Below are 26,078 nucleotides of genomic sequence, written 5' to 3' on the forward strand. Positions count from 1 at the left end.
CGATAATATAATATCGATATTGGTACACAACGCACAAGTTGGCAGCACCATAGTTCTCGCACAACCAGCTGTTGATTGGATAGGGTCAACAAAAGGGGGGATAGAAATCGCCAACAGCTAAATGCAAGTAGTTAATTTCTCACTATATCCACAAATAAAGAAGAAAAATGGACGAAAGCGAGACCTTTGTGCACAGCGCCTACCAGGTATCGATAATTCCAACTGATCTACATCACGAGGAAACAATAATCAGAGCAGCACAGTCGCTCGACTGCCTAAACAAAACAATCAACTCAATTTTTGGCCGCATCGATGCTCGGTTAGAAAAAAATGGTGCCAAGGTTCAGCATATAAATGAGCGTGTCATGCGTGCCCAGGTTAAAATTGATGCACTTGTTGGCTCCAAGAAATCCATCAAAATCTTTGCGCCCGCTCGGTTTCCAGGCAACGGTATCTTAAACAACATACCCGCAACCTTTCCGGCCGTGGCCAAAGAGTCAATGGATATTCCTACACCAACACAAAAACATTCAACAACAGCGATATCGGAACGCCGTCAACGCAATCGCAATGCTGACTCAGCGAGTGATTCGAACAGTGCCGTGGATATCGACGCCGTGTTCTTTCATGTACGTGGCGAGGAGCAGCAAGAGACGCCCCTTATCACGGAACGTCAGCTTACGAACAGCGTCTCCGGTTTGGGCGCATTGCCACCAGCTAAGTCAGTGCCTGCAGTTTTGCGCTTCAATACCAATGAATTCGCATATGGCAGTGATGATCTAAATGCCTGGAAGCGAAACTTGCCTCCGCAGACCCATAAACGAGATGTTCACAATAAGCCAAAGCCCACCCAGTTATTGGCACCGGCGCCCCACTCTCTGGCACATGGCACCACCAAGCTAACCACACCAGCTGGGGACTTGCGTTATACGCCCGCAGCGTTGGCGGCACCGGCTATCGATGTGCCGTTGGACTTACCAGATTTGCCGGGCATCGCGAATGACTTGCAGTATGTGCCGGTCGAGGAGAAGACACCCATTGCACCATCGCATCAATTTGTCGATTTACCCGACTTGCCCGAGTTGACTGAACTGAGTGAAAAGTTAGATGTGGTTCCTGATAATGTGGATGTAACTGTGCAGGCAATAGCAGCGCAGACGCACATGACCAGGAGATCTCACACTGGAACTGTACCATCAGCTGCGCAATGTGCTCCACCACCACCTCCGCCACCCCCACCACCACCACCACCACCACCACCGCCACCTCCACCACCCGCCCAAACAAGTGTCAAACTGTCTTCTGATGGCGTCGTTAAACCCATCTCCCCATCCTTGGAGACACCCTTAAACATACCCGAATCGCGTGCACCACCGCCAGATGATCCTCGATCTGAGCTAATGGCTGCCATACGCAATGCAGGAGGTGTACATGGTGGACGCTTGCGTTCATCGGCTGCTGCACCCGTCAATCCGAATGGAGATGCAGTGGGCAAACAAAATGATAATGCAACAAGCCGATCCAGAGCAGGAGGCAGTGCAACCAGTGGAGGTGATCTGATGGCGGACCTACACAATAAGCTTATGCTGCGCCGTAAGGGAATCTCAGGCAATCCAAATCCCGTGGAGCAATCAGGGAACCCAATGATGTTGCAGCTGTCCAAAATAATTGCAGCACCAATGGAGAAAAGCAAAAGTTCCATATCCAGCGACGAGGGCGATTCCGATGATGATGCTGATGCAGATGCTTGGGAGTAGAACCAAATTAATTAGAATTAAATTAGTTCCAGCTATATGTGTGTGCCTTGCTTTAAGCATTAGACAAAATTATTAAACTGTTTTGGGCAGATCGAGCATAACACCTGAGTAACTATTTTTGTAATGTTAAGTGCTGCAAAACGAGTAAGGTTTTCAGTTTCATATTGGAAACTATCGTTAAAATTGCATGAAATTGAAAGCAATTGTTTATGAAAGTTAGACAAGCATTGGCAAAATTTCGTGCTGCAAAGATGTTAATTTAGTTTCTTATTAAAGCGGATGTTATCGATATACTTGTATCGATAATTGAATAAGACAAACAAACACATTGAAGCGATGTCCGGCGATTCGCGAGATATTAATGACTTATTTGATGATATAGTGCTGACCGAAGAAAAACACGCTCGTCAGGGCTACGCTGAAGGTATCAGCGACGGTCGAGCTCAGGGTAATCAAGAGGGATATCAACTAGGCTACGCTCAAGGCGTTCAACTTGGCGAAGAACTGGGCGGCATTTACGGCCAAGTGGTGGCCCAACAGCAGTTACCACATACGGAAAAGTTGCAGCGCACATTGCAACAGCTACGGCGGCTTATTGAAGAGTTTCCACGTCAAAACGATCCCAACCAAGACATCATTGGCGCTGTGGAGCACATTCGGAACACGCATCGGCGACTGTGCGCTTTGTTGGGCACCAAAAAGGGAACTGTTCCGAAAACTGAACACACAACACAAGAGCCCAAAGATTACAGTTTCTAGAACTAACAAAATGGAACATATAGGAGTGGGACAGCTACAGTGTCGCCTCGATGAGTTGATAAATTACTTGACTCCGTTCATGTCTTTAATTAATTGCCACATGGTTAACTACTTAACGGATGACTATTGGAATGAATTTGTGCCTCAGTCATTAAGAGCGGAACTTCCAACACCTGTGGAAGTGCAACAAGCCATAGAAATATTGTTTTCGAATGACTCAACTGATTTGCAGCAGTTTCCAGCGCTTGCCCAATTTTTAGAAATGAGTAAGCGCCACCGCTTGTCCAGTACCACAGAGCTATTGACCAGTGTTGAGCAACTGGACCAGCTGCTGAATGCACAAATGCAAACTCAGCTTAACATTAAAGAATTTATGAGCGCTAAGAAGTGCCATGAGGTAGGTATGAAGTCATTAAGAAATGTAGAGCAGCTGCACTAAATACCTTGCAAATATACAAATATGTCCACAGGTAGAGCTAACTGCGGCCTTGATAAACAAGCTCGTAAAGAGTATAATAGACGACACTAATTGCTATATTGTTGATGCTGGAGATGGCAAAGGATACCTCTCATCGAGATTGAGTCTAGAGTATGGACTTTCGGTGCTCGGAATTGATGCTAACGAGTCAAACACTAAAAATGCCCTCTCACGGGATAGTAAATTACAGGTATGTGCTTAGAGATAAATACACAAGCTTTATTTCATTTACTTTTTGGACACTTAATGCTAAATTGTACTGAGGTTAGTTTAATCTCGCATCTCGCCCTCTTCATCGTCATCTTCCATGCCTTTGATGTAGAGTACATTGTTGCAGCGTATCAGCACTTCGCCGAGATTGCCCGTAACGGAGCCTTCGATAACTTCCTCTGTGTTTGCCAGCTGCATATTCATGTAGCCATCCACTGAGACTAGAAATCCCTTGTATTCCTGTCCCCATTTCAGTTTAACTAGCACGGGCTTTCCAGTCAGACCATTTAGAAATGGTTTAGGATTAATGGGCATGCCAGCTGACATTTTGTTTGATTGTTTATTTTTACGAGAGTTGTGGAATGAAAATAGAAAATCGCGTATTTATTTGCCGGCTAAAACGTTTTCGCGTCGTGCATGGAGCAATAAGAAGAAGAATGACAGCTGCGAAACGGGGTGGCAGAAATATATATCGATATATCGATTCATGCATGTTGGGCATACAGGCAATCAGTAATTTACTTACGCTAATCAACACTATTTTTGTTTCCAATTTGTTTGAATTAGCGCGCCTGGAATGGCTTAACAGAACGCGCTGAGATACTAAACCAAGGAAAAACACCACCAAGACGCGGTAAAAAGTCTTCCAGTAGGGAAACACACATAAATACCCCCACAAATAAATATAAAACAACTTCAATTTACATAACCACCGAACTAAACTTGAGCGACTTAGTTAAGGAACATTTTAAGGATGAGCTACAAGTTGTTGATCCTTGCATATGTCTCACCGGTCTGCACACCTGTGGAAATCTTGCCGCCACTTGTTTGCAGGTTTTCCATGCTCAAAATAATTGTCGTGTGCTGTGTAATGTGGGCTGCTGCTATCATTTGTTGAACGAGCGCTACTCGGAACAAGAATTCTTTGGGAATAAGGCATTGATGAAGCAGTCAACGGATTTTGGATTCCCTATGAGTCGCTATCTTCAAGAACGCAAAGTAAAACTAGGTCGAAATGCCCGTATGCTAGCCGCACAATCCATTGAGCGTACCTTGTCAGCCAAGGAGCTGCCTAACATTTCGCTCTACTATCGCGCCCTACTCGAGGTTCTAGTCTGCAGCCACGCTCCCGATCTAAAGAACTCCTTACAGGTGGGCAAAGTACAAAAATTTAATAATTTTATTGAATATGTGCAAAAGTGTTCAAAGAAGCTAAATGCTTCATGGCTGGCTGAGGTCAAAGAAGATGAACTGGAAGCCTTACTACAGAAGTACGAATCAGATAAACATTATCTATCGCTCTTTTATCTGCTGCGCATGTCATTTGCACCGGTAGTGGAAAGTCTAATTCTTCTCGATCGATTGCTCTACCTCAAGGAACTGGGCTACACGCACAGCTATTTAATAGATCTGTTCGATGCAGTTATATCACCACGACACTATGCGGTAGTTGCATTCAAGGAAACCTCGATTCGACGCTGAATTTGAAAAGCGTGTGCAATGTCTTCTAATCTATATAATATATATACGAGGGTAGTCTGAAAAATTATGCTTTTTTTTTAGAAAGAGATCTAAGCATAAGCAAATATATATTTTTGTGAAAAAAATGTGAGTCAATCAATTAATTTAATATAAAATGAACATTGAATATTAATGGTAATAAATAAATATACACATTTGTTAGAATTGTTTATTAGCAACTTTTATACGTCTTTTACATTTCATTCTACACTCGTTCGCTGCATCGATTCGGGTTTTGCAACTTTTTATTAAAAGTTGTCTATCAGTTGTAGTTAAGCGCTATAAAAATCTCGACATCGATTCATTTTACTATACAATGTGATTATCAGTTATCTGCAAAGCGTATTATAATTCAACTTACAATACCCTGTACTGAATCAAAAATCTTTAAATATATATATATACATATATATATATATATATATATATATGTACGTATATATATATATATATATATATATATATATATATATATATATATATATATATATATATATATATATATGTACGTATATATGTACGAGGGTAGCCTAAACAATTTTTAAATTTGAATATGTACCTACAATTGGATAAATTATATTTTTGAAATCCTCCCACTGATCAGCTGTATTATTATTTAAGAACATTGCCCGTTTACAACGTATCATTTAGTTGAGCCCCACACTACTGATTACATTACTTCATTATCTTCCCTGTAGACGGTGTCTATAAAAACCTGAAGTAAACTTGAATCGATCCCAAGTGTTATTTCAGACTCGCTAATTGTCGGTACGTGCGATCGGAAGTGAATCAAATTATTTCCTACAAAATATTTACTAGGTAAATGAGAATCTGGAAAAGGATATATGGTGCATGTGGATTACAAAATTTAATTAAATGGAATTTGAATCGTAATGAATTAAGGCATACTTATAATGATATTTCGGATAAAATATTTATATATTTTTAATGCATTTTTTGTACAAACATAGGTAACAGAAACTAATTGATTTCTGAACGTGATTTATTTCATTTAGATTTCATTCAACACTTCTAAATTCAGTTTCAATATATAATATTATTTGCTCTGAATATCAGATTTTGAAGAGCTTTGCTTATCTTCAGTTAAGTAGTTTTTACAAAGTGTCAACACGGTATGAATTTGTTTGATAAGACCGAATAGTATATTAGATAAGTTTTATTTATTTGTTTACATGAGTTTGCTAAAATTTTTATTAATTGTGTAAATTTCATTTTTAATTAAAAACTATATCAGATTATATGATTTATCTCAAGGTCAATTTGCTTTGTAGACTCCTTATGAAATGGTTTTAACGGCCGCCCTGTTCGTGATTGTCGGCGCTCTTAGCGCTATTTATTTGTGGTTCCAACGGAATCACAGCTATTGGCAGCGCAAGGGCATACCATATATGCAGCCCACGCCCATAATAGGTAATACAGGGCCAGTGTTTACGCAGTCGAATTCCTTTGGCTTGCACATCTCGGCTGTGTACAGTGATCCACGGATGGCGAATGAGGCCGCTGTTGGCATCTATGTGATCAATAAACCTGGTTTGGTCATCCGCGAACCGGAGCTGATCAAATCGGTGCTAATCAAAGACTTTAATCGATTCACCAATCGCTATGGACGCACCGATCCACATTATGATGCCCTTGGCTCAAATAATCTGTTCTTTGTGCGCAATCCACAATGGAAGGAAATTAGGACGAAGCTGACGCCGGTTTTCACCAGCGGAAAGATGAAGCAGATGTATCCACTCATGCAGGAGGTGGGTGCTTCAGACTATCATAAAATAATTTTAAATTTAAAGCTGATGCGATCCACCTTATAGATAGCCGCAGATCTAGAGTCTATGCTAGCCAAGGAGAGGCCAGCAAACGAAGGCAAATACGTTACAGATATCAAGGATGTGTGCGCTAGGTTTACGACGGATTCAATAGCAACGATAGCGTATGGTGTGCGTGCGAATAGTTTGTCGAATCCGGAGGCCGAGTTCCGTAGGCAAGGCCGTATGATTTTCGCTCCGACACTGGCGCGCAGCAAGGACTTCTTTGTCGCCTTCTTTTTGCCGAAGCTGGTGTCGCTGATGCGCATCAAGGTGTTTCCGGACGAGTTTTCCAAATTCCTGCGCGATACCATTGGCCACGTCATGGCGGAGCGAGAGCGAACGGCGACGGTGCGCAATGATCTGATCGATGTGCTCGTGGGCTTACGCAAGGAGGCAGCCCTGGAGCCGGGCAAGCCGCATTTGGCCAACGACAACGACTTTTTGGTTGCTCAAGCGGGAGTGTTCTTCACGGCGGGCTTCGAGACGAGCTCGTCGGCCATGTCCTTTGCCCTGCTAGAGCTGGCCAGGCAGCCGGAGTTGCAGAAGCGACTGCGAAAGGAAATCCATGAAGCCTTGCTCGAGGAGAAGGATGGCAAACTGAGCTACGACAAAATCCATTCACTCGAATACCTATCCATGGTGGTGGACGAGGTGTTGCGCATGTATCCAGTTCTACCTTTCCTAGATCGCGAGTATCAGAGCATTAAGGGAGAAGCGGATCTTTCGCTGAAGCCCTACTACGACCACAAACTGGAGAATGGCACGCCCATTTTTATACCCATCTATGCACTGCAGCGAGATCCTAAGGTAACTTTTTAACAAATCTCACAACAAATTCTAGCCTAATCACTCATCTGTTATCTAGTACTGGACCAATCCGAATCTGTTTAATCCCGATCGCTTCTCGGCCGAAAACCGCAAATCAATCGAGCCCATGGCCTACCAGCCCTTCGGCCTGGGACCCCACAATTGCATCGGCAGTCGAATCGGAGTGCTTCAGACCAAACTGGGGCTGGTCCACTTCCTCAAGAACCATTTTGTGCGCTCCTGCCCAGAGACCGTGAAGGAGATTGAATTCGATCCGAAGACGTTTATTCTGCAGCTGAAGACGGGCATGTTCCTCGAGATTGTCAACGATAGACTATACGATGCGAATGCTCTATGATGAAATGATTTCTGGCTTGGGCATTCTCTCATGTAATGCTGATGGTGCAGTTTATAGTTTTGTATTTATTTTTGTGATGGGTTACATAAAAAAAAACGAAAACAATTGTTATTTCACCTGTCCTCTGATAACGCAGTCTCGTTCTTTGTTGTAAATAAAGTGATTAAATTATTATTTAAACGCCCTGCCCCTGTCATTCAACTGACGGACGGCTGACAGCGTTTCGAGAATGCATCTTAGAGATTATTATTCAATTGTTTGATTAGATTTGTTGTGCCCAGATCAATTTCCATATTATTGTATTTGATGGGCATTAGAAATCGTTTAAATATCGATTTGATTTAAATTGCGTTTGTAAACTAAAATTGTTGCATGAATGCACAGTGCACGGCAAAAAATATATGCTTTTATATAAATATATATGTACATATGAATATAGATAAATATGTATAGAACCTTATTTTAATCTAAATATATATGTACATATGAATATAGATAAATATGTATAGAACCTTATTTTAATCTCCGCCTCTAATAGAAATTGCTGATGTAAAATTTAAATACTATTAACTAATATCAATTAAAAATCAATTAGCAATATTGATTTAGTATATAGTATATTATATATATATATATATATATATATATATATATATATATATATATATATATATATATATATATTATTTCATTTCTGAAATTGATTTTTTATGTATATTAGTCTATAGTATTTCAATTGAATATCAACTATTATTATTAAAGATTAACATTACAGTTGAAACAGAGTTAGCGCTTAACATATTTAATTTAATTTAATTCCTTATAAAATCCAATGAAGCCCGCTGATTCTTACGGCAATGAATTGATTGTTATATAACCACTTTTATTTATAATTTATTACTATTAAAATGCGCACAAAAATACAGCCACCCCATTGAAGCTCTTAAAGAAAATGTTTATTACAATAATAAATAAAGCTTAGCTTTGTTTACTTTTGATTAACATTTATTAATTTTCCCCTTCTTTAAAAAGATATATATTAATTTATAATAACGTCTCTTGAAGCTGCTAAGTATCTGATAATTACCCTCTTAAACGTTTATTTTTGATTATATCATAAGTACGCATGATTTAATTTTTGATAGTCGAATTTAGGGGCTGATGATTTTTTTTTTTTTGCACCAATGACAATTTGAGCAAAGGTCGGCCCTTATTAATTTGGAGATTTGTAGAGTGTCGCAGTAGTATGATTTGATTATCAGTTGCACCTCTCGCAACTTTCGCAGCGACACGCAAGTATCGGAGGCAATCAAAATGCATTTTGAAGTTCGAATGCTCGTCTTGAACAATTTAAAATGCGAAGACACGCGAAATGAAAGCTTAGTGCTACGTGAGTTGCTGACAGGTGAACTATACGACTACTATCCAGCGAGTTTTCCCCATTTCTGAAGTTCAAGTGAGTTCTATTCAAACGCCCAGGGGATCGCGCACAAGTCTCAAATTGATGCCCCCATCGGCCTGTAGTATTATTGCCTTCGCGTCCAGTTTCATGCGACGCGGTGTTCGCTCCGATGTTGTTACCAAATGATTGCGCAACACATAGACCAAGCCCACCTTTGCCTGCAGGTAGCCATAGCGCTCGCCAATGCATCCATGCGGACCCAGGCCAAAGGGCATGTACGTATACGGAATATGCTGCTTCCGGTTGCTCGAGGAGAAGCGTTCCGGCTGAAATTGCCTCGGCTGTGGGTAGTACTGCAAGGAGAGAAATAGAGAGAGAGAGGGGAGAAGTTAGAAAAGAACTACAATAAGAGACTAAGTAGTGAGCTGAGAAGAGCAGAGTTACATGAAGTTAAAGCAGATCTACTCACCTGGGGATCAATATGCAAGGCGTAAGCTGGTATATACACGGGCATGCCCTTGGGCACGCAGAACTTGTGGAAGGGCGCCAGGGAGTAGCCCTCGTCGCTGGTGCACTCGCGATCGAGAAAGGGCAGTGGAGGATACATGCGTAGCACCTCCTGCAGTATCATTTGCATATATTCCAGGGACTCGATCAGCTGCTGGTTGACACAGCCTCCGCTGGCAATGAGAGCCTGTTTGATCTCAGCTCTCAGGCGCTGCTGCACCTCCGGATGCTTGGCCAGCTCGTACATGGCGAAGGCCATGGTCGACGAGGAGGACTCGAAGCCGGCGGTAAAGAAGAGCACAGCCTGGGCCACCAGAATGTCGCCATCGAACACGAATTTGGAGTCCCGAGTGCTGCGCTTGAAGTCAATTAGCAGATCGATTAGATCGTTGCGGGTCTTCTGGGACTTCTCGCGCTCTGCCATGACATAGGTGATGGTGTCGCGCAGGAATTTGGCGGACTCAGCGGGCACCACCTTGAAGCCGAAGTAGGGCACCAGCTGTGGCAAGAAGAAGACCAACGTGAACTCAGCCGCACGCTTCAGGCTGAACTGAAAGACCGCCCGGCCGTGTCGACGGAACTCGCCATTCGGATGGGTGAAACTGTTCGCCTGGATGCCGTAGGCCACCGTGGCAATCACATCCGTGGTGAAGAGAGCGCACAGCTCCTTGGCCTCCAGATCGAAGCAGCGCATCCGTTCATTGTGCAGCGGCTGCTGGCGGAGATACGCATCCAGATTGCGGCCGACCTCATCGATCAGCGGATACATGTTCTTCAGCCGATTGCTGGTGAAGAATGGCGACAGCTTCAGGCGCACCTCCTTCCAGGCCGGATTCTTCAGAAAGAATATATTCTGCGAGCCCAACGGATCGCCTTTGTAATCCGAATTCGAGTAGCGATTGCTGAACTTCGCAAAGTCCTTGACCATGATTCGCTTGATCAGCTCCGGATCGCGCAGGAGCAGCGCTGGCTTATAGAACACATGAATGCCCACAAAGGGCTTATCCTGCGCATCCGGATGATTGTACATCTCGCCAATGAAATCCGCCGGACTGCTACGCATGCTCAGCAGCCCGCCCAGGTTGCCCACAAACAGCCGAGAACGCAGCTCAGGCACGCCGCGCACTATCCAATAGGCATAGTGGTGTCTCAGGTAGTAATATCCACAGATCAGGATACAGATGAGCAGAAGCAGCGCTGTGCCAAGCGTCATTCTCACAGCTCAAGCTATGCCCAGCCACTGTTTGCCACAACTGCCTTCACATCGGGGTTTATCCCCAGCTCGCGGTGGCAGATTGCGATCGGGGTTAAGCTAATTGCGTCGCGGTTTTCGGATTTGTGAATGAAATGCGTTTTTCATTGTGTATGCTTCTTCTTCACCGACTTTTTGTTTCCTTTGTATTCGATACTTCATTGAACGCAGCTCAGGCGTATTTCTATGAGAGCTTCTTATGTAAGAGATGAACTGACGAAGGCATATTCAAATTCTATAAATATAATTAAGTTAGCTATATATTTATTTATTTCTTTCCTGTGATTTCCATTAGAATTAATATATTTTATATTCCACCTTCTATCATTCAGTTATGTTAGCTTTTTCCTTGGCTCTGCTCCTGCTGTCTCTGGCGCTGCTCTGCATCTACTTGTACCTAGAGCAGCGTTACAGCTACTTTCGTCGACATCGACTGACGCATATACCCGCCTCCAGCTGGACGCCATTTGGTCACCTGAAGCAGCTTCTGCTGCTGCGTATCTCGTTTGGTGATCTCTTCAAGGAAATCTATGCAGATGCACGCATTCAGCACGCGAAGCTGGCTGGTTTCTACGTGTTTCAAACGCCGGCGCTAATGCTGCGTGATCCGGAGCTAATAAACCTGGTGCTGATCAAGCAATTCAACAGTTTTCTTAACCGGTATGAAGCCGCCGATGCCCGGCATGATCCGATGGGTGCACTGACGCTGCCATTGGCCAAGTATCCGGTGTGGCGGGAGAGTCGTCGCTGCATGTCGCAGATGTTCAGCAGTGGCCGGATGAAGCAGCGCATGTATCCCCTTATGCAGCAGGTGCTGCACGAGCTGGAGCAGCATCTGGATAGGCGCATGGGCGGGCGGTCGGAGCAGGTGCTGCCGCTGAGCGAGATGTGCCAGCTGTACACGACCGATGTGACGGGCAGACTGTTCTACAGCTGGGATGTGGGTGGACTGCGGCATGGTGAGTCACTGCTAAGGGATCAGACCAAGCAGCTGCTCCACCCGAATCTCACCAAGGTGCTGCACTTCATGTGCATCTTCTTCTTGCCTCAATGGACTTGGCTGCTGCGCGCCAAGGTCTTTGCCGCGGGCTATGCGCGCTTCATGCGGCAGCTGGTGGAGAGGCAGCTGCGACAGCGGTGCCAGAAGCGTAATCCCCTAGCGGATGTTGATCTGCTGGGTTTGCTGGAGCCACTGCAGCGTACGCAGCATTCGGATTTCACAGCTTCCCAGGCGGGCATCATTCTCCTGGCTGGCTTTGAGACCTCGTCCGCCCTGCTGGGCTTCACACTGTACGAGCTGGCCAAGCAGCCGGCGCTGCAGCGACGCTTGAAGCGGGAGCTGACCACAGCCTTTGGCCAGAATGCGCAGCTCAGCTATGAGACAGCCTCCACTTTGCCGTACCTAAAAATGGTCTGTCTGGAGGCTTTGCGCCTCTATCCCGCTGCTGCATTCATCAATCGCGAATGCACACGACCCGCGGGCTTCTCACTGCAACCACACGTGGACTACGTGATACCGCCTGGTATGCCCGCCTACATATCCATATTGGGCATACAGCGTGATGCCAAGGTGAGAGTTAAAAATATTGATACATAGTTGAGTGCTAATCTAGTCAATATACTAAAGTACAAATATTTATTATTTACATTGCTTCAATTCCAATATCAATATATCCAGGCTAATAAGAATAACGAATATTCAGCGCGTAAATCCGTACAAACTCTGCCTTTCTATTTCTATTGTATTTCAGTACTGGCCCAATCCATTGCACTTTGATCCGGAGCGTTTTGCGCCGTCACGCCTAAAGGATATAATACCCATGACTTATATACCCTTTGGTGCTGGTCCGCATGGTTGCATCGGCAGTCGACTGGGTTTGCTGCAGCTGAAACTGGGCGTGGCACACATACTGCGAAGGCATCGAGTGGAAGTGTGCGATAGAACTGTCAACCAAATACGCTTCAATCCAAAGACCTTCATGCTGGAGTCATTGGATGAGCTATATTTACGTTTCTGCCTAGATCCCATGTAGTTAACACAAATGTATTTAAAAACCTATAAATAGAGGCTGTGAAATACCATTATTAAACTATCTGTCTAAGTTCTATAACAATTATCTTTTCATCTATCAAGACAGCTCAAAAGGCTTTGTAGTCAAGTAAAAAACTGAAATTGTTATACAAAGTGATTCGCAGACACGCAAGGGCCCATAGGATATATAAATATATATCACATATACATATAGGAATAGCTATATATACCTGGAATTGCATGTTATCGAATGTTTTTCTGACAGTTGATGAACCAAGGAATTTTAATTGCTCAACATTTAAGCGAGAGATAACTGTACCCAAAACTTTTACAATTCTAACATAAATCAGTCATCAATGCAAAAAATAGTGTAATTGATTTTTCATTACATAAATATAGTTCAATTTATTTTGCTCGTTCCAAAAGTGCTCTTAGCTTGGATGTTTAGGTGTCTATAGATAATCGTATATTCCATGGAGGTTCACATGCCGTATTATATTACTTTTAGTTGGGATGCTGTTCGAGACGTGCCAGCTTCTCCTCAATGTCCTTGATGCGACAGCGCACCTCGGGCGCTGAGTCGCGTTGAAATTTGCTCAGATTCGCTTCGAAATTCTGCTTGAGCAGCGCCAACGTAGACTGATCCCTGGTCAAGCTGAGACGCTTGATCAGCATCAGAACGATGTTGAGTGCCTCCTTTTTGAGCCCTGTATGGGGTACGCCGGCGGCTAGAGTGACGGCGGCCAGGACATCACTGCAGATCTTCTGCACGATGGCCTCGCGTGTCTGCAATGGCGGCGCCTCCGTCTTCGGCTTCTTTTCCAGATTGTTGCGCTCGAGCGCTATGTCGGGTAGCTGGGCTGTCTCATCGAAGATGTACAAGCGCTCCACGTACTTGGTTAGCGCAGCCAGCAGGCTCACCTGTACAGGTCGTGTGCTCTCGCTCAAAATGCTCGTGCAGTTCTCGGCGAAGAAGAGTTGATATCTGTGCTGGGTTTCGATTGCATGCTTGGGCCACGCCTTGCCGAGGGTCTCCCACACAACCTCCTTCAATTTGTTAAGCGTTTGGGCGCGTTTGTTGCGCTCATCCGCTGTTAAGTCCTTGCGTGCAATGCCACTACAGCCAGCCTCGTCATCGTCATCTGAGTCAACAGCGCGCAGCTCCTTCTTCTCCAGCAAATACCAGATCATGTTGCACACCTCCTCAAAGCGATCCGCCTCCAGCACATCCAATATATCGCCGAGGGCACCTAATGCCATAGTTCGATAGACTGGCTCCTGTTTGCGCGCCTCACGCATTGCTGCATCTATGATGCTCGGACAGATCTCGTGCTGGCGATCGAGGTGTTTGCATAATGCAGCCAGCGCCTGCAATAGACGCTCCTTGCCCTCGAAGGTACGTCCCTGCAGGCCGCTAAGCAGCAGCTTGATGAGACGCACTCGATCCGCTGTCTCCAGAGAGCTGCCGAGCCGCACTGCTATATTCTGGATGACATTCGCTGCCTGCGCCTTCCGCGACCAACTGGCATCGGTTAGCGACGACTCCAACTTGGGCAGGATGACATGCAAATTGACTCGAATGCCTGCATCACCTGGACTTATGTCCATCCACAGATCCTTCCACAGCTCAATGTTCGCTTTGTTCTCCTCGTTCTGCTCCTCGTGCATGGCAAAGAAGATCAACGGGAGCAAGCAGTCCATGTAGTCCTTGAGCAGTTCATGGTGTCGCTTATTAATCGATTGTATGGTCAAAGCAATGGAACGATTGTTTGGCTGCTCCATATACAGCTCGTCCAATTTGGCAAAAAGATTCTTAATCGATTGCTCCTGTAAGAGAAATATATTAAGAGGAGCAAGGAATAAACTGAGTAGCAATCTTACCTTGGCCAGTCCCATGAGATGTCCAATGGCGCTCGCATTATATTTGCGCACCGTAGCATTGCGATCCTTGATGCCGCCAAAGCAGGCGCCCAGATATTTGCCCACCAGGGGCGTCATCTCTTTGCCTAGCCTTATGCTGATCTGTGAGGATGAACCAAAAGGAGAATGAGTTTTTGTATACCAAAAGAATTATGACTCACTCACCAGGCAAACGAAGTGGGCGCAGCCAATTTTTGTGCCCAGATTCACGCTGGTCTTCATCAGCTCGAGGAGCTCCGGGGTCATGCGCTCTAGCACAGGGTAATCAATGAAGCGCACACACTTGTTGATCGTCTCCATGGTATGATGCGACTTGGCTGCCTCAGCGCGCAGACTGTCGACAGCTTCCTGTGCCTCATTGTCGGCGCCCAGACGTGTGGACACATACGAGAGCTTGGTGTTTTCCAGCTCGCCTGTAGCGCGCAGCATGCAGGGTATGAGAGTGGCAAGGTGCGGTGCAATTAAAGCACCTGACGAGTCAATCATTTCCGATATAGTCTTGATGCTGACCTTGCGTATTTCAGCTACCTTGTGACCCACGCCCGTCTCTAGTAGATAGGGTAGAATGGATGCAGCGACGGCAGTGCCGGATTTTCCATGCTCTGAGGAGGCGGCTAGCACGCATAACTTACTCAGAAATGTGGCTGTGCCTTGGGCAGTCATGCGTGTGCCCTCGTGTATGTCATCCATGACGCGGAATAGCTGATACCAAAGCTCGCGCAGCTCCGGCTCAGGCAGCTCGTCCACATCCATCGTGTCGGGCGTTACACGGCGAACCGGCCCAGTGGTCGATGTCAGATGCTTCTCCTCGGAGCGCAAGCGCAAACCATTTGAGCGCTTAAGCAAATCCCGCACAGCCAAGCAGCAGGCAATGCGCACACGCCATTCCGTGCAGGTCAAATTGTCAAGGAGTTCGCGCAGAATCTCCCAATAATATTGCTCGGTTACTTCCTTCGAGTCGGTGACAATGGTGTCCCATATGGATATCATGGAGTTTTGGATTTTTGGTGTCGGGTCGTACTTATAACGATAAAGACGTGGGATTATCTTGCCCAAGTAGGGTTGCATCTTCTGTCGCGACTCCGCGGATAGCGTCTTCAAGCCAAACGCCGCACCCAGCTTGCTGGTCCAAGTGGCATTATGATTGGCCAGCTGCATAAACTGGTAAATCATATCTGGCTGATTGAGATCGGAGGCAAGGGAGCAGAGTTCCTTGTAGGTGGTGATATTGCCGCCTGTTGGCGTCTTGCCCAGCATGCCCTCGGCAAAGAGTTCGGTGTCGCCTGTGACTTGATTCACCTGCCTCTTGCCGCCAATCAACTGATCGAGCAAAGAATTCGCCAGATCCGTTTGACTAGTCGAATCGGAGAGGGCGTAAACCAAGCCCAAGCCACGAGAAGCAACATCTTGCACGAATTCTGCAAGCAAAGGAGCAGTGTTATACACAAATATAAATTAGTTAAATATAATCCTAGCTGTACGCACCACTATCATCCGACAACAGCTCCGTAAAGGCAAACTGCAGCAGTTGCTTTTTGTTGAGCACTGCGGGTCGTTTACTGCAATGCTTCACCACAGCGAGCAGCCAGACTGAGATGGCCTGTCGCGATTGAGGATTAGGTTCGCTAACCAATCGTATCAAGGCAATCAAGAGCTGCTCGAAATCTTCATCGCTGCAATGCACATTCACAAACGTCTCCGTTGGCGGACCCTTGTTTACATCGTAGCCACACAATGTGCTGACAATTGCCTCCGAGATGGCAATATTCAATGCTGCATCCTTTTGCACCTTGGTCAGCGTTAGGAACTTTTCCAGATTGCGTTTAGTAAAGTGAGCGCCATCTCCGATTGCCAAATAGCCCAAGCACTTGGCTGCCTCCTCGCGAATCCTTTGTCTAACGGAGGTGCTGCGCAGCAGTTGGAAAACGACGCTGAATATGATCATCTTCGTGGAAATGTGAATGCTCTCTGTGTCGGCCATCTCTGCATCATCGTCGTCATCGTTGTTGCTGGTGGCGCATTGAATTTCCACCTGTACATTGGGTATCTCGACCACTTTGCCAATCATCGAGGTGCATTTGACAGCTGCTGAGATGAGCAGCCACTGCGACTCGGTTAGCATTTTCGCTGTGAATTAAAATCCAGTGTTATAGGCCGTATTACTTTACGTGTTCCATCAAGACTTACCAATTATTTTTACTGCATTTACAAACTCCGTCCAATTGGCATAATCCTTGCTTACATTTTGTTCCCGCAATTGGTCAATTTTGCGATTGAAACTGTGACCCAACACCAAAAGCCAGCCATGCTTATGCTCAAGTGATTTCTGCGTTAAGGTGTTTAGACAATCGCCGATCTCCTGATCAAATTTATCATTTGGTAGCCCGTAGGCCCAGAGTATACCATAGACCTGGGCAACATTAAGACGCATTACTTCGGAAACATCTTTTAGTGAATTGCTCAACGGCTCCAGTAGATGCAATTGCTTGGGCGCAAATATCTCTGGTGCCGCATTCAATAGATCATAGAGACATAGTAGCGTTGAATCAGCTAAAAGGGATAAGAAAGAATTGTTACTCTCATAATATTAAGGATTAATCATAAACTCATTCATTAAATTGTGATTATATATACTTCGCTTAGCCTCCACGCCGCGCTGCACAAAGAGTAAATATTGTTGCAGTGCATTAGTCTCCTCCTCGTCGTAGTTGATGATTATATATTTGCGCAGCTCATGAACATATTTCTCATCGCCCGGTGCGGCGACGATGCCCGCCGAATACCACAGACAGAGACGCAGATAGTCGAGTATCTCCTCGTAGACATCCAGACTATAGGGCAGCTTGGTCCGTCCAATAACCACACAGCAGCTGCTCTTCTTCAGTCGCTTGTTGGCCATCTCATGGACATGGGCCATCATTGCATGAAAACTGGGCAGCAAGACGCGACGTTGTTCGAGTGACAAATGATTAAAATCGCTAATCGATTCGCTCGTATGTTTGCCTGTATGCTCAATGGAAGACAGCATACTATAGTTGACATGATCCTTCTTCGAAGTTCCATACAAATAAGTAGTCACATTCTCTCTCAAGGAGTTGCTGTACACAGAAGGATTTAAATGGATTAGCTATGTATATACAGATTATAGATATATTAGCGACGACGCACCGTTCGCCTGCAATGAGCAGCAGCAAATAGCGTGCCGGTGCGTAGAACTCTGGATAGCAGCTGGTGAGGAAGACGCTCGTTACGTTCTGGACAATTTGTATCTTGGACTCGGCATTGTCAAGTAGCATGGCCAGTAACAGATGCTGTTGTCCATCCAACTGCACTTCCGATGGATCGCCTTGCTGGTCCACATCCATGGCATCTGATTTGGTCTTCGTTTGCCAGGCAAATGCTGGCGCCATGGAGACCAAGGCCTCGCGTATTGAGCTATGCAAGTCGGGTGCACAAGTGGCTAAATTATTAAAGTAGGCCAGCACTAGTTTCAAATCCTGGCTAACATCTTCTGGAAAACTGCGCGCGTGTTGAGCTAAGGCCGAATACGCTGCATTTTGTACATCGTTCGGCTCCACAGAGTCGCGTCCAATGACCTTTGTGATGCCAGTCAGTAGAACTTTGGATACCTTGGAGACGACATCTTTTGGACCACTATTAAAGTGGAGGAAGAAAACACATTAGTAAGGGTATATATATACTATATAGGATTCATGCTCTATGCCAACTTACTCTCGTAGCACCAACTCCACAAATTGCAGTGCTAGGACCTTACACTTCTGATTGGTATTGTTGCCAAAGAGCCCATCGAAGATCACTTGGAGACCCTTGCCTACAAAGATACCCTTGCCCCGACACTTAACCAGATACTGCAACAGCTTTTGACGCACTCTAGCGCAACATGGACGCGTATGCCGCTCCGTCAACTGATGCTGATTGCCGATGAAGAGCGTGTAGAGAGGCGATGTCACAGCTGGGTTACTAAAGTCTAGCATGGTACACAATTTACTGAGCTCAGCAATAGCAGGCGTGGCCACGCTGAAGCGCGTATCAGCTGAAGCAACCACAAGTAGAGCAAATATGTCATTATCCGTGAAAACTCCTCCGCACAAGAAGCGCACGATGCCCTTCTTGATCTTCTCCAGCTCCTCAGCTCGCCAATTGTTAGCAATGATACGCTTAAAGCTATAAGGACTTAATCCAGGCGGCACATCCTGATCCTGTGTGACGCCATAGGGCAGCAAGAGCACATCCTGCAGTAAAGCTAAGAAACTGGCAGAAATTGCCGGCTGCTCTTTCAGCTTAAACAAATCTCCACGCTGTGCCGGATCATCGGGTATTTTCATTTCACTTAAAAGGGGAAGTAGCAGCATGAAAAGCTTATCCTGATAGTTCTCCAGTTTGCTTTCGCATCCCAACACCTTGGCCGCCAGTTTAGTCTGCTCCTCTAGTGGCAGGCGAGGGAAACCCATAGTTATGAAAATTATGGCAAAGTTCTTAAGGAATGTGGTGCTCTCTGAGCCTCCATATTGATCGAGGAGTGCTTCCACTGGTATCTGCACCTGGCCTCGTGATGTTAGACGTCGCTTTATATGTGTCAGCACCTCGACCACCTAGTTGATATACAACAAATTACAGCAACATTTTGCCAAGTCATTCAGTGATTCTTTTTACCTTAGAGCGCACCACATTGTGCGGCGAATTGATTTTGATGATGACGGGGGTCAGAAATTTACCCACTGTCGTTTCCAGCTTCTCATCGCTGTCCGCATTGCCCAGACGCAATAAAACGCGTTCGAGTAGTTCTGCACAAAGAATGCAAAAAGACAGACAGTTTTAGCCGCTGATTATTTTCAACATAAACCGCTTAACATAGTTACTAACTATGCCAAGACACTCTTCATCAGCTTAATATATGCTGTGGTGTCCAATAAGACTAAAATATATAGTAGTCTTACCGATTTCTGCACTTGGTCCCGCTGTTTCCATGTTGCTTATTTTTCAGGTCTATTTTTTTGTTTAGCGTCTGAGTGAGTGTTGCCAATGCATCCCAGACAGCTGCTTATGCACGACGTTGCCATACTATCGAATAGCAAGTCATTCTGTTCTGCTTCTGCCTTTGTAAAGAGGCGCGCTGTTTGAATTGTGTGGCACTCCAAATAGCGAACGGCAGATTATTTTTTAAACTTATTGATGGCAATACGCGTAGTTTAAAATTTAAATATAGTTGATAAATACATGATGTTAAGAATTACCCAGTACCCAGTACATGATGAATATTAAAAAAATATATATTTGGTTTAATTAAGTGGCCTTTATTGAAATTAAATTAGAACACATTTTTGCAATTAACCTCTTGGAAGTCATCAAGGAAAACCTGAAAAAGAACAGATGCAAGCTTTAGTATAACATATAAGTAAAAGGCAGCTTAACAAAATTAGTTAATAGTTTTTTTTCAGTATTTTTACATTTTGTAAAAAGAGTCAAGTTTCTTCAGCAATTTGTTTTATGAAGACCGTCATGATTTTATCATCAGAAAATAATAATGATTTATCAAAAGATTTACTTAATACATACCTTTTTAAGATAATGTTGGTTTCGTCTACTGAAAATTCTGAAAAAAGAACTACAAATTTACAGAATTAAATTTACATTTTTTTTTTGTTTTATTCAAAAAGAATAGTGCTACAAATATTATTTTCTTCCATAGCGGTTGTCCTCACTTAAAACTTCTTGAAGCTCTTCTTGGCGCCCTGACCCTTGCTGACTTTCAACACGTTGAAGCGCACGGTCTTTGAGAGAGGACGGCACTCGCCAATTGTGACGATATCGCCATGCTCCACGTCTCTGCAAGAACAGGAAAAAAAAATATTAATAAAGAACAAATTAACTAGAAGGCAGTAAGCTACAGATCTAATTAGTTGTCAGTTTTTTACATTTAGTAAAAAGAGTCAAGTTTCTTCAGCAATTTGTTTTATGAAGACCGTCATGATTTTATCATCATAGTAGAAGTAAATAATATGTAGTTAGGTCAATTTGTTAAAGTATATATACCTGAAGGCGGGCGAGCAGTGGACGCTCATGTTGCGATGACGTTTCTCAAAACGGCTGTATTTACGCACAAAGTGCAGATAATCGCGACGAATGACAATAGTACGTTGCATTTTAGTTTTGCGCACAACTCCGGTAAGGATGCGGCCACGGATTCTCACATCACCAGTCCAGGGACACTTTTTGTCAATGTAGGTGCCATCGATGGCCTGCGTGAAAAAGCAAAATTGATTAGATGAACAAGTTTTTTATCTTTAAAGAGTGGGAATTTCTCTTGTTTGACATGCATTACCTCACGGGGAGTTTTGAAACCGAGACCAACATCACGGTAGCGGCGGAGCACCTTCTTTTTGGTGATGCCGGGCTTGACCTTACGGTTTAGGTTAACACCGAACTGCTTTTGGAAGGCGCGCTCGTTCTGTTTAGCATGGCATACAAGTTACATTGGTTGCGGGGTACACAGACGTGCAGGTGAGGCATGGAACGGAAGAAAAACGAGGGGGGCGCAACATTAGTTAAATTTGCTTTGGAGCTCTTACCTCGGGTGGGACTTTGAAGCCCAGCCCAATCTGACGATAGAAACGAGGACGTTTCTTGCCATTGACACTCTTACGACGTACTGTCGGCACTGAGTGTTGCTTGCGAAATGCGCGTTCTGTTTGCTACAAAAATAATAGTCAAATTCCAAGTGTATTTAGCAGCGTAAACAGCATGCGTATAAGTGTGGTTAGGTTGAATGTGAGCCTCACTCGCTGATGCTTCTCCTTCTTGGCAAACAATGCATTCAATGCTACAGAGTAAATGTATTGCTCAACTCACAATGCACCATATTTCACATTTCACATTAAATTTGTTTTATAGCAATGCTATAACTGACGTATTTTATTTAATTTCGAACACATTTTTGCTGCCTTACCTGATCAGCCATGTTGGAGCAAGAGGAAAGAAAGAGCACGCGTCAAAATAGAGATGGGCGATATTTCAAAAGCGAGTACATATCGTAACGCTACTGTAACGGGACGAATGATTGCGCTTTGAAAAGTGAAATTCGAATCGAGAATTTGTTATACAAGAATATTTATTCAATTTGAAATATAAGAAGAGTAGTTATTTAATACATTAAATGGTAATTATTATTGTGTATTGATTCCAGCTGACATTCATATAAGTCACTGTGACTTTTAATGTCATAACTCCGTTTTAAGACTATCGAATGTGCAAAATTATTGTATATCGATATGGTTATGCCCATATTTGTATGTTTAAATATATCGACCCAAAAAAAAAAATAATACAAAATGAATGTGCATGACAGCATAATTCAGGGCTGCATTTAAATAAGCGCGAGATTCAAAACGGTATTGAAAAATGTGACGACAATATATATGGACGTTACTTTGATTTTACTGCCCTTTAGAAGCCTTTCTGTGAAATGTTTGCCGTTGCTGCCGCAACATTTGCGAAGCTATTGACCTTCTGCTATCGTCGACATTGACTTTGATTTTCAAGACACAGTCGCGCCACATGCATTGAAAGCACTTTAAACCCACTTGAGTGGCTTTCACAGAAAAGAAAAAATCTTTTGTGCGTTTCCTTTGCAGCTTGTCGTTTGGTCTCCATACAAGCATACACATACATATGTATATGTACATATATGTATGTGCGCGTGTGTGTAAGCAAGTAAAATTAAAAATTGCGTCAGCATTAATTCTTGTCATATGCCGGATTAAATATAATGACAACATAAACAAGTGCAAGTAGAGCAAAGCAGGGGATTGCCTTGAAACGATGTCCTGTGTGCAAAAGGCTTCAAGGCGAACATAGATGCGCTGCCATTGCTATAAATCCGTTTACGGCTAAACGTCACGGATGAAGGCCAGCCAGCATACCAGCCTTTCCTGCCTTGCCTTGCGTTGCCTATCCACCTTCCAACGTGCCTTCCTGTCGACCTTCCAGCCTGCCTGCCTTCCAGCCTTCCTGCATGCCTGCCTGCCTGCATTTCATTGCCATTGTTAGTGCGAATGTCTGCAGCATAACATTATGGGCAGTGAGCCAGGCTCGACCTTAACCCGCAACAAATTGCTGGAATGGGGCGTTGGGCGTGGCATGAGTTGCTGTCAAGGTTTTATTTTTGCAAGCGACCTTACTCGTTGGCAAGGTAAATTTCGCTGCATTGCAAAAGGCAATGAAATTCTTTTAAAATTTTTTGTTATTATTACTTTTCCATCATGTTTTTCATATCTGACTGCAGGTAAAACTAACACACATGATTAAACCTGAATAACCAACGCAAAGCTCTGCATTTTTTCAATAATATAAAAAAAAGCTCTCAACTTTTTCACTTATTATATTTTTTATGTTAATCGTTGTTGTTGTTGTTCGTATTGGACTTTGTAGTAAATGAAAAAAGTTTAATGGGCGAAAGTTTGTGAATCATGGCAAATGTAAATTGTACAAAATGCGTACGAGATTTAAATTGAATCTGGACAGACGTGACGTGAGGCAGACGTGATTCAAAACCATCTGCTGGAGTTTCTAGCCCGCTCATGCACGGAAATGAATAAATTTCTATTTCGCTTCTAAAGGATGAAGTTAGAGAGTTAAGGAATTTGAAATAAATATAAATACCCTTGTATATAACATCGCTGGTAGAAGATCGACACTCAGTGGAGGCATGTCATGGGAAGCTTTTGGAGCTTGAATGCTTAAATTCCGAAATTTTATAATGTATATAATACATATTTTTAATGTTGTTATATATCCGTTAAAAATTATAAGGTATCTGCTAATCGACTCAGACTCTTTTACATGTTCTTGTTTTTTTAGGCACTTCAAAGTAAATTAAGAAAATTATTTCCATGCCTCATGGAGACAATGTCAAAAACAAAAACAAGTAAGAAAGTTGCAGTCGGGTTTGACTGACTGGTTAATACTCGGGCGGAACAAACTGAAGATGAGTTTATAGAGATGTATGAATTTACAAGGTAAACTCTGATCGATGTGCACAACTTTGTTCAGGGAAGATTTAAGATTGTGATATATATTCATATAGGCGAGCGGGCATCGATGCACGGATCTACTCCCTTAACATTGTATGAAAAAGAGAATGATAACGGCATTAAGTGTGCAGCTTAACGGTACATTAGGTAAACAGTGTTGTCAACATTCCACTCAGCTCTCTCTCTCTCTCTATCTCACTCTCAGTCTTCCTCTCCGTCTCTCGCAAAACTTAAAATGGCGCCCAGCCAATGACCCTGTCAAGGATGTGGGTGTTCAGTGGTTAGCCACGCCCCCACAGCTCAGTCCCAATCCCTTTCCCATTCCCATTCCCATTGCCACTCCGTCCGCTTCTGGGGATCTGCTGGTTTTCCGTTGTCTAAGTGTGCGTGCATTTGAAAAGTGACCGAGATAATTTTTGGCATGCTTTGTTTGCGTTTACTTTTGCTGTTTCACAATAAAGAGGCCGCCCACCCACAGTTCCCTTTGCCATAAAATTTTGATGAGCAGCTGCTGTATTTTGGGCTGTGGTTCAGCCCGGGGTTTGGGCTCGGGTTCTGGAGCATCAGGCAACAAATAAATTGGTGCGAATACAGGCGGGAGGCCTCTACCTTTATCAGAGATACAAACAACAGAAAAGTGTGCTTGAATACGTTGCGGTAGTGCTTGACTAAGAGATACTCCATAGGGCGAGTAATATTAAAAGAAAGTGATGCACCTACATATCTGAACAGTAGTTTAATAAACACTAAAATAAATAGCATGTATAGGCAAATAGATCAAGATTGTATTAGATCCGAGGGCTCAAACATATAGAAATATAAATATCAGTATATGCACATATATTTGTATGTACATATTACTAAAAATAGAGGCACAATTTTTATTCTGCAGATCATATGAGACCCAATATACCCCGTTCGCCCACCACAAAAACAACGAAATTATTTAGCAGCTACTTTTGGGACAATGCCGAGAACCCCTTTGGCCCGACCCAGTTTCGCTCATGCCCAACCAGCAGCCCTTTTTGTAAAGGGTTTGCTTCTGTAATTATGCTAATTTCTGTTTAACATTCTTCTTAATACAAATAAATACCAGACCAGGCACAGAGAGAGAAAAAAATCAACCACAAAAATCCCAATTCCCAATGCAAGCATCTATCGTCTTCTGACTGAATTGGCTTTGACGTTTAAAGCTTAACGGAAATTGTTTAAAAACGTCTTTCGGCACAATTTCCGGTTAAAGCTGACAACAGCTGCGGTAGCTAAAGCAAATAACGTTTCTTATTTACATAAGTAAATGGATTTCGAATTTTACTAATGAAAAACAAGAAAAGAACATTTTTCCAGGAATTGAAAACGTCTTAAATACCCTAGCTAAGCAGGATGATGCGGTGCTTCTATTTTATTATTGACACTGAATATTGGAATAAAAATACAACTATTTTAATTTCAATAGATGTAGACCTGCCTGAACTGTTTATAGAAGAAATGAAGATTAATACTGACTTTATATTAAAATGCTTCACTCCTTGCCATTTAATTACCGTAATAAATATCCTTAAATTAGAAAAACTGCCTTATTAAGCCGCTTAGCCAAGTTTTTAGCCAATTACTAAATACGTTTTTAGCATTAGGAACTTTGTGTCTTAAGTACATTTTGGCACTTGATAAACGCCAAATGTTTACCGAGGCGAGCCTTTTCATCAATCAACTGGCTAATGAAGCCTGCCTGGAGAGCAAACAAGCAGCTAATTGAAAACTTTTACTCCTTAACTAGCTGTAACACCTCCTACAAATCCGGCGACCCAAAAACACCTGCTCAGGTCCCACAGGTTCTTGCCCACTCTCCATGCACGGACGGCTAACGGGCAGCATTGTTGCTGCTTCTTCTAGCGCCAGACAAATAAGACTTTTTTATTTTGGCGAGAAACATGGCGCACATGGACCTTATATATTGGGCACGCTGTCTGAACTTAAGTTTCCGGTTGTGTTTTACTTCTTTTGCTTCTGTTTGCGCACGGCTTCCGTTTCCGCTCCAGACTTTGACTCAGGTCGCAGCAGCTGGTCAGTGCACTTCATAGAGCTGTGAGCGTGTCGTGTTTTTCTGTGTCTTTGCAATGTAGCTAAGCACATAGTCTAAATTTGATCAAATTTTAAATTATAATAATAGTTGCTTTTCTTAAGATAATATATTCG

General features: G+C 43.6%; 9 protein-coding genes across 11 annotated transcripts; 5 read left to right on the forward strand and 4 right to left on the reverse strand.

The window, feature by feature from the left end:
- The first annotated feature begins 37 nt into the window (after positions 1 to 37).
- Positions 38 to 1,858, forward strand: wash (WASH complex subunit washout). Its single transcript, XM_018105757.3, has one exon. The coding sequence runs from the start codon at positions 168 to 170 to the stop codon at positions 1,755 to 1,757; it is 1,590 nt and encodes a 529-aa protein (XP_017961246.1). The 5' UTR covers positions 38 to 167; the 3' UTR covers positions 1,758 to 1,858.
- Positions 1,859 to 2,029: 171 nt separating this feature from the next.
- Positions 2,030 to 2,593, forward strand: LOC108654443 (uncharacterized). The gene has a single exon (XM_018105761.3). It carries the CDS (start codon positions 2,094 to 2,096, stop codon positions 2,514 to 2,516), a length of 423 nt encoding a protein of 140 aa, XP_017961250.1. The 5' UTR covers positions 2,030 to 2,093; the 3' UTR covers positions 2,517 to 2,593.
- LOC108654442 (putative methyltransferase-like protein 25) lies at positions 2,527 to 4,752 on the forward strand. The gene is made up of 3 exons (XM_018105759.3): positions 2,527 to 2,913; positions 2,987 to 3,184; positions 3,772 to 4,752. Exons 1-3 carry the CDS (start codon positions 2,527 to 2,529, stop codon positions 4,684 to 4,686), a joined length of 1,500 nt encoding a protein of 499 aa, XP_017961248.1. The 3' UTR covers positions 4,687 to 4,752.
- On the reverse strand, positions 3,193 to 3,650 carry SmF (small ribonucleoprotein particle protein SmF). Its single transcript, XM_018105762.3, has one exon. It carries the CDS (start codon positions 3,529 to 3,531, stop codon positions 3,265 to 3,267), a length of 267 nt encoding a protein of 88 aa, XP_017961251.1. The 5' UTR covers positions 3,532 to 3,650; the 3' UTR covers positions 3,193 to 3,264.
- A 1,248-nt stretch (positions 4,753 to 6,000) lies between the features above and the next one.
- On the forward strand, positions 6,001 to 8,133 carry Cyp6g1 (Cytochrome P450 6g1). The gene is made up of 3 exons (XM_018102978.3): positions 6,001 to 6,494; positions 6,558 to 7,361; positions 7,420 to 8,133. Exons 1-3 carry the CDS (start codon positions 6,030 to 6,032, stop codon positions 7,717 to 7,719), a joined length of 1,569 nt encoding a protein of 522 aa, XP_017958467.2. The 5' UTR covers positions 6,001 to 6,029; the 3' UTR covers positions 7,720 to 8,133.
- Positions 8,134 to 8,890: 757 nt separating this feature from the next.
- Positions 8,891 to 12,994, forward strand: Cyp6t3 (Cytochrome P450 6t3). Its single transcript, XM_089261585.1, has 3 exons — positions 8,891 to 9,175; positions 11,213 to 12,450; positions 12,632 to 12,994. Exons 2-3 carry the CDS (start codon positions 11,215 to 11,217, stop codon positions 12,911 to 12,913), a joined length of 1,518 nt encoding a protein of 505 aa, XP_089117711.1. The 5' UTR covers positions 8,891 to 9,175; positions 11,213 to 11,214; the 3' UTR covers positions 12,914 to 12,994.
- Positions 9,171 to 10,906, reverse strand: Cyp6g2 (Cytochrome P450 6g2). Its single transcript, XM_018105758.3, has 2 exons — positions 9,591 to 10,906; positions 9,171 to 9,474 (listed from the first exon to the last, which is right to left on the reverse strand). The coding sequence occupies exons 1-2, from the start codon at positions 10,839 to 10,841 to the stop codon at positions 9,187 to 9,189; spliced, it is 1,539 nt and encodes a 512-aa protein (XP_017961247.1). The 5' UTR covers positions 10,842 to 10,906; the 3' UTR covers positions 9,171 to 9,186.
- A 292-nt stretch (positions 12,995 to 13,286) lies between the features above and the next one.
- LOC108654896 (proteasome-associated protein ECM29 homolog) lies at positions 13,287 to 19,931 on the reverse strand. The gene is made up of 10 exons (XM_018106489.3): positions 19,791 to 19,931; positions 19,507 to 19,637; positions 18,565 to 19,445; positions 18,001 to 18,486; positions 17,467 to 17,930; positions 17,020 to 17,382; positions 16,318 to 16,959; positions 14,998 to 16,250; positions 14,794 to 14,934; positions 13,287 to 14,739 (listed from the first exon to the last, which is right to left on the reverse strand). The coding sequence occupies exons 1-10, from the start codon at positions 19,819 to 19,821 to the stop codon at positions 13,417 to 13,419; spliced, it is 5,715 nt and encodes a 1,904-aa protein (XP_017961978.1). The 5' UTR covers positions 19,822 to 19,931; the 3' UTR covers positions 13,287 to 13,416.
- Positions 19,932 to 20,126: 195 nt separating this feature from the next.
- On the reverse strand, positions 20,127 to 21,986 carry RpS11 (ribosomal protein S11). 3 transcript variants are annotated; one of them, XR_016197049.1, is made up of 5 exons: positions 21,800 to 21,986; positions 21,176 to 21,301; positions 20,887 to 21,092; positions 20,410 to 20,679; positions 20,127 to 20,209 (listed from the first exon to the last, which is right to left on the reverse strand). XR_016197049.1 is itself a non-coding variant. In XM_018106838.3 (4 exons), exons 1-4 carry the CDS (start codon positions 21,809 to 21,811, stop codon positions 20,556 to 20,558), a joined length of 468 nt encoding a protein of 155 aa, XP_017962327.3. In that variant the 5' UTR covers positions 21,812 to 21,986; the 3' UTR covers positions 20,127 to 20,555. The 3 variants fall into 3 exon arrangements, 1 of the variants encoding a protein (XP_017962327.3); XR_016197050.1 differs by lacking the exon at positions 21,176 to 21,301 and adding an exon at positions 21,423 to 21,545 and having other exon boundaries at positions 21,800 to 21,826; XM_018106838.3 differs by having other exon boundaries at positions 20,127 to 20,679.
- Positions 21,987 to 26,078: the final 4,092 nt, after the last annotated feature.

This window comes from Drosophila navojoa, chromosome 5 (assembly GCF_054131105.1).
Source record: "Drosophila navojoa isolate 15081-1374.11 chromosome 5, UAZ_NAV_1.0, whole genome shotgun sequence".
NCBI classification, from domain to species: domain Eukaryota; kingdom Metazoa; phylum Arthropoda; class Insecta; order Diptera; family Drosophilidae; genus Drosophila; species Drosophila navojoa.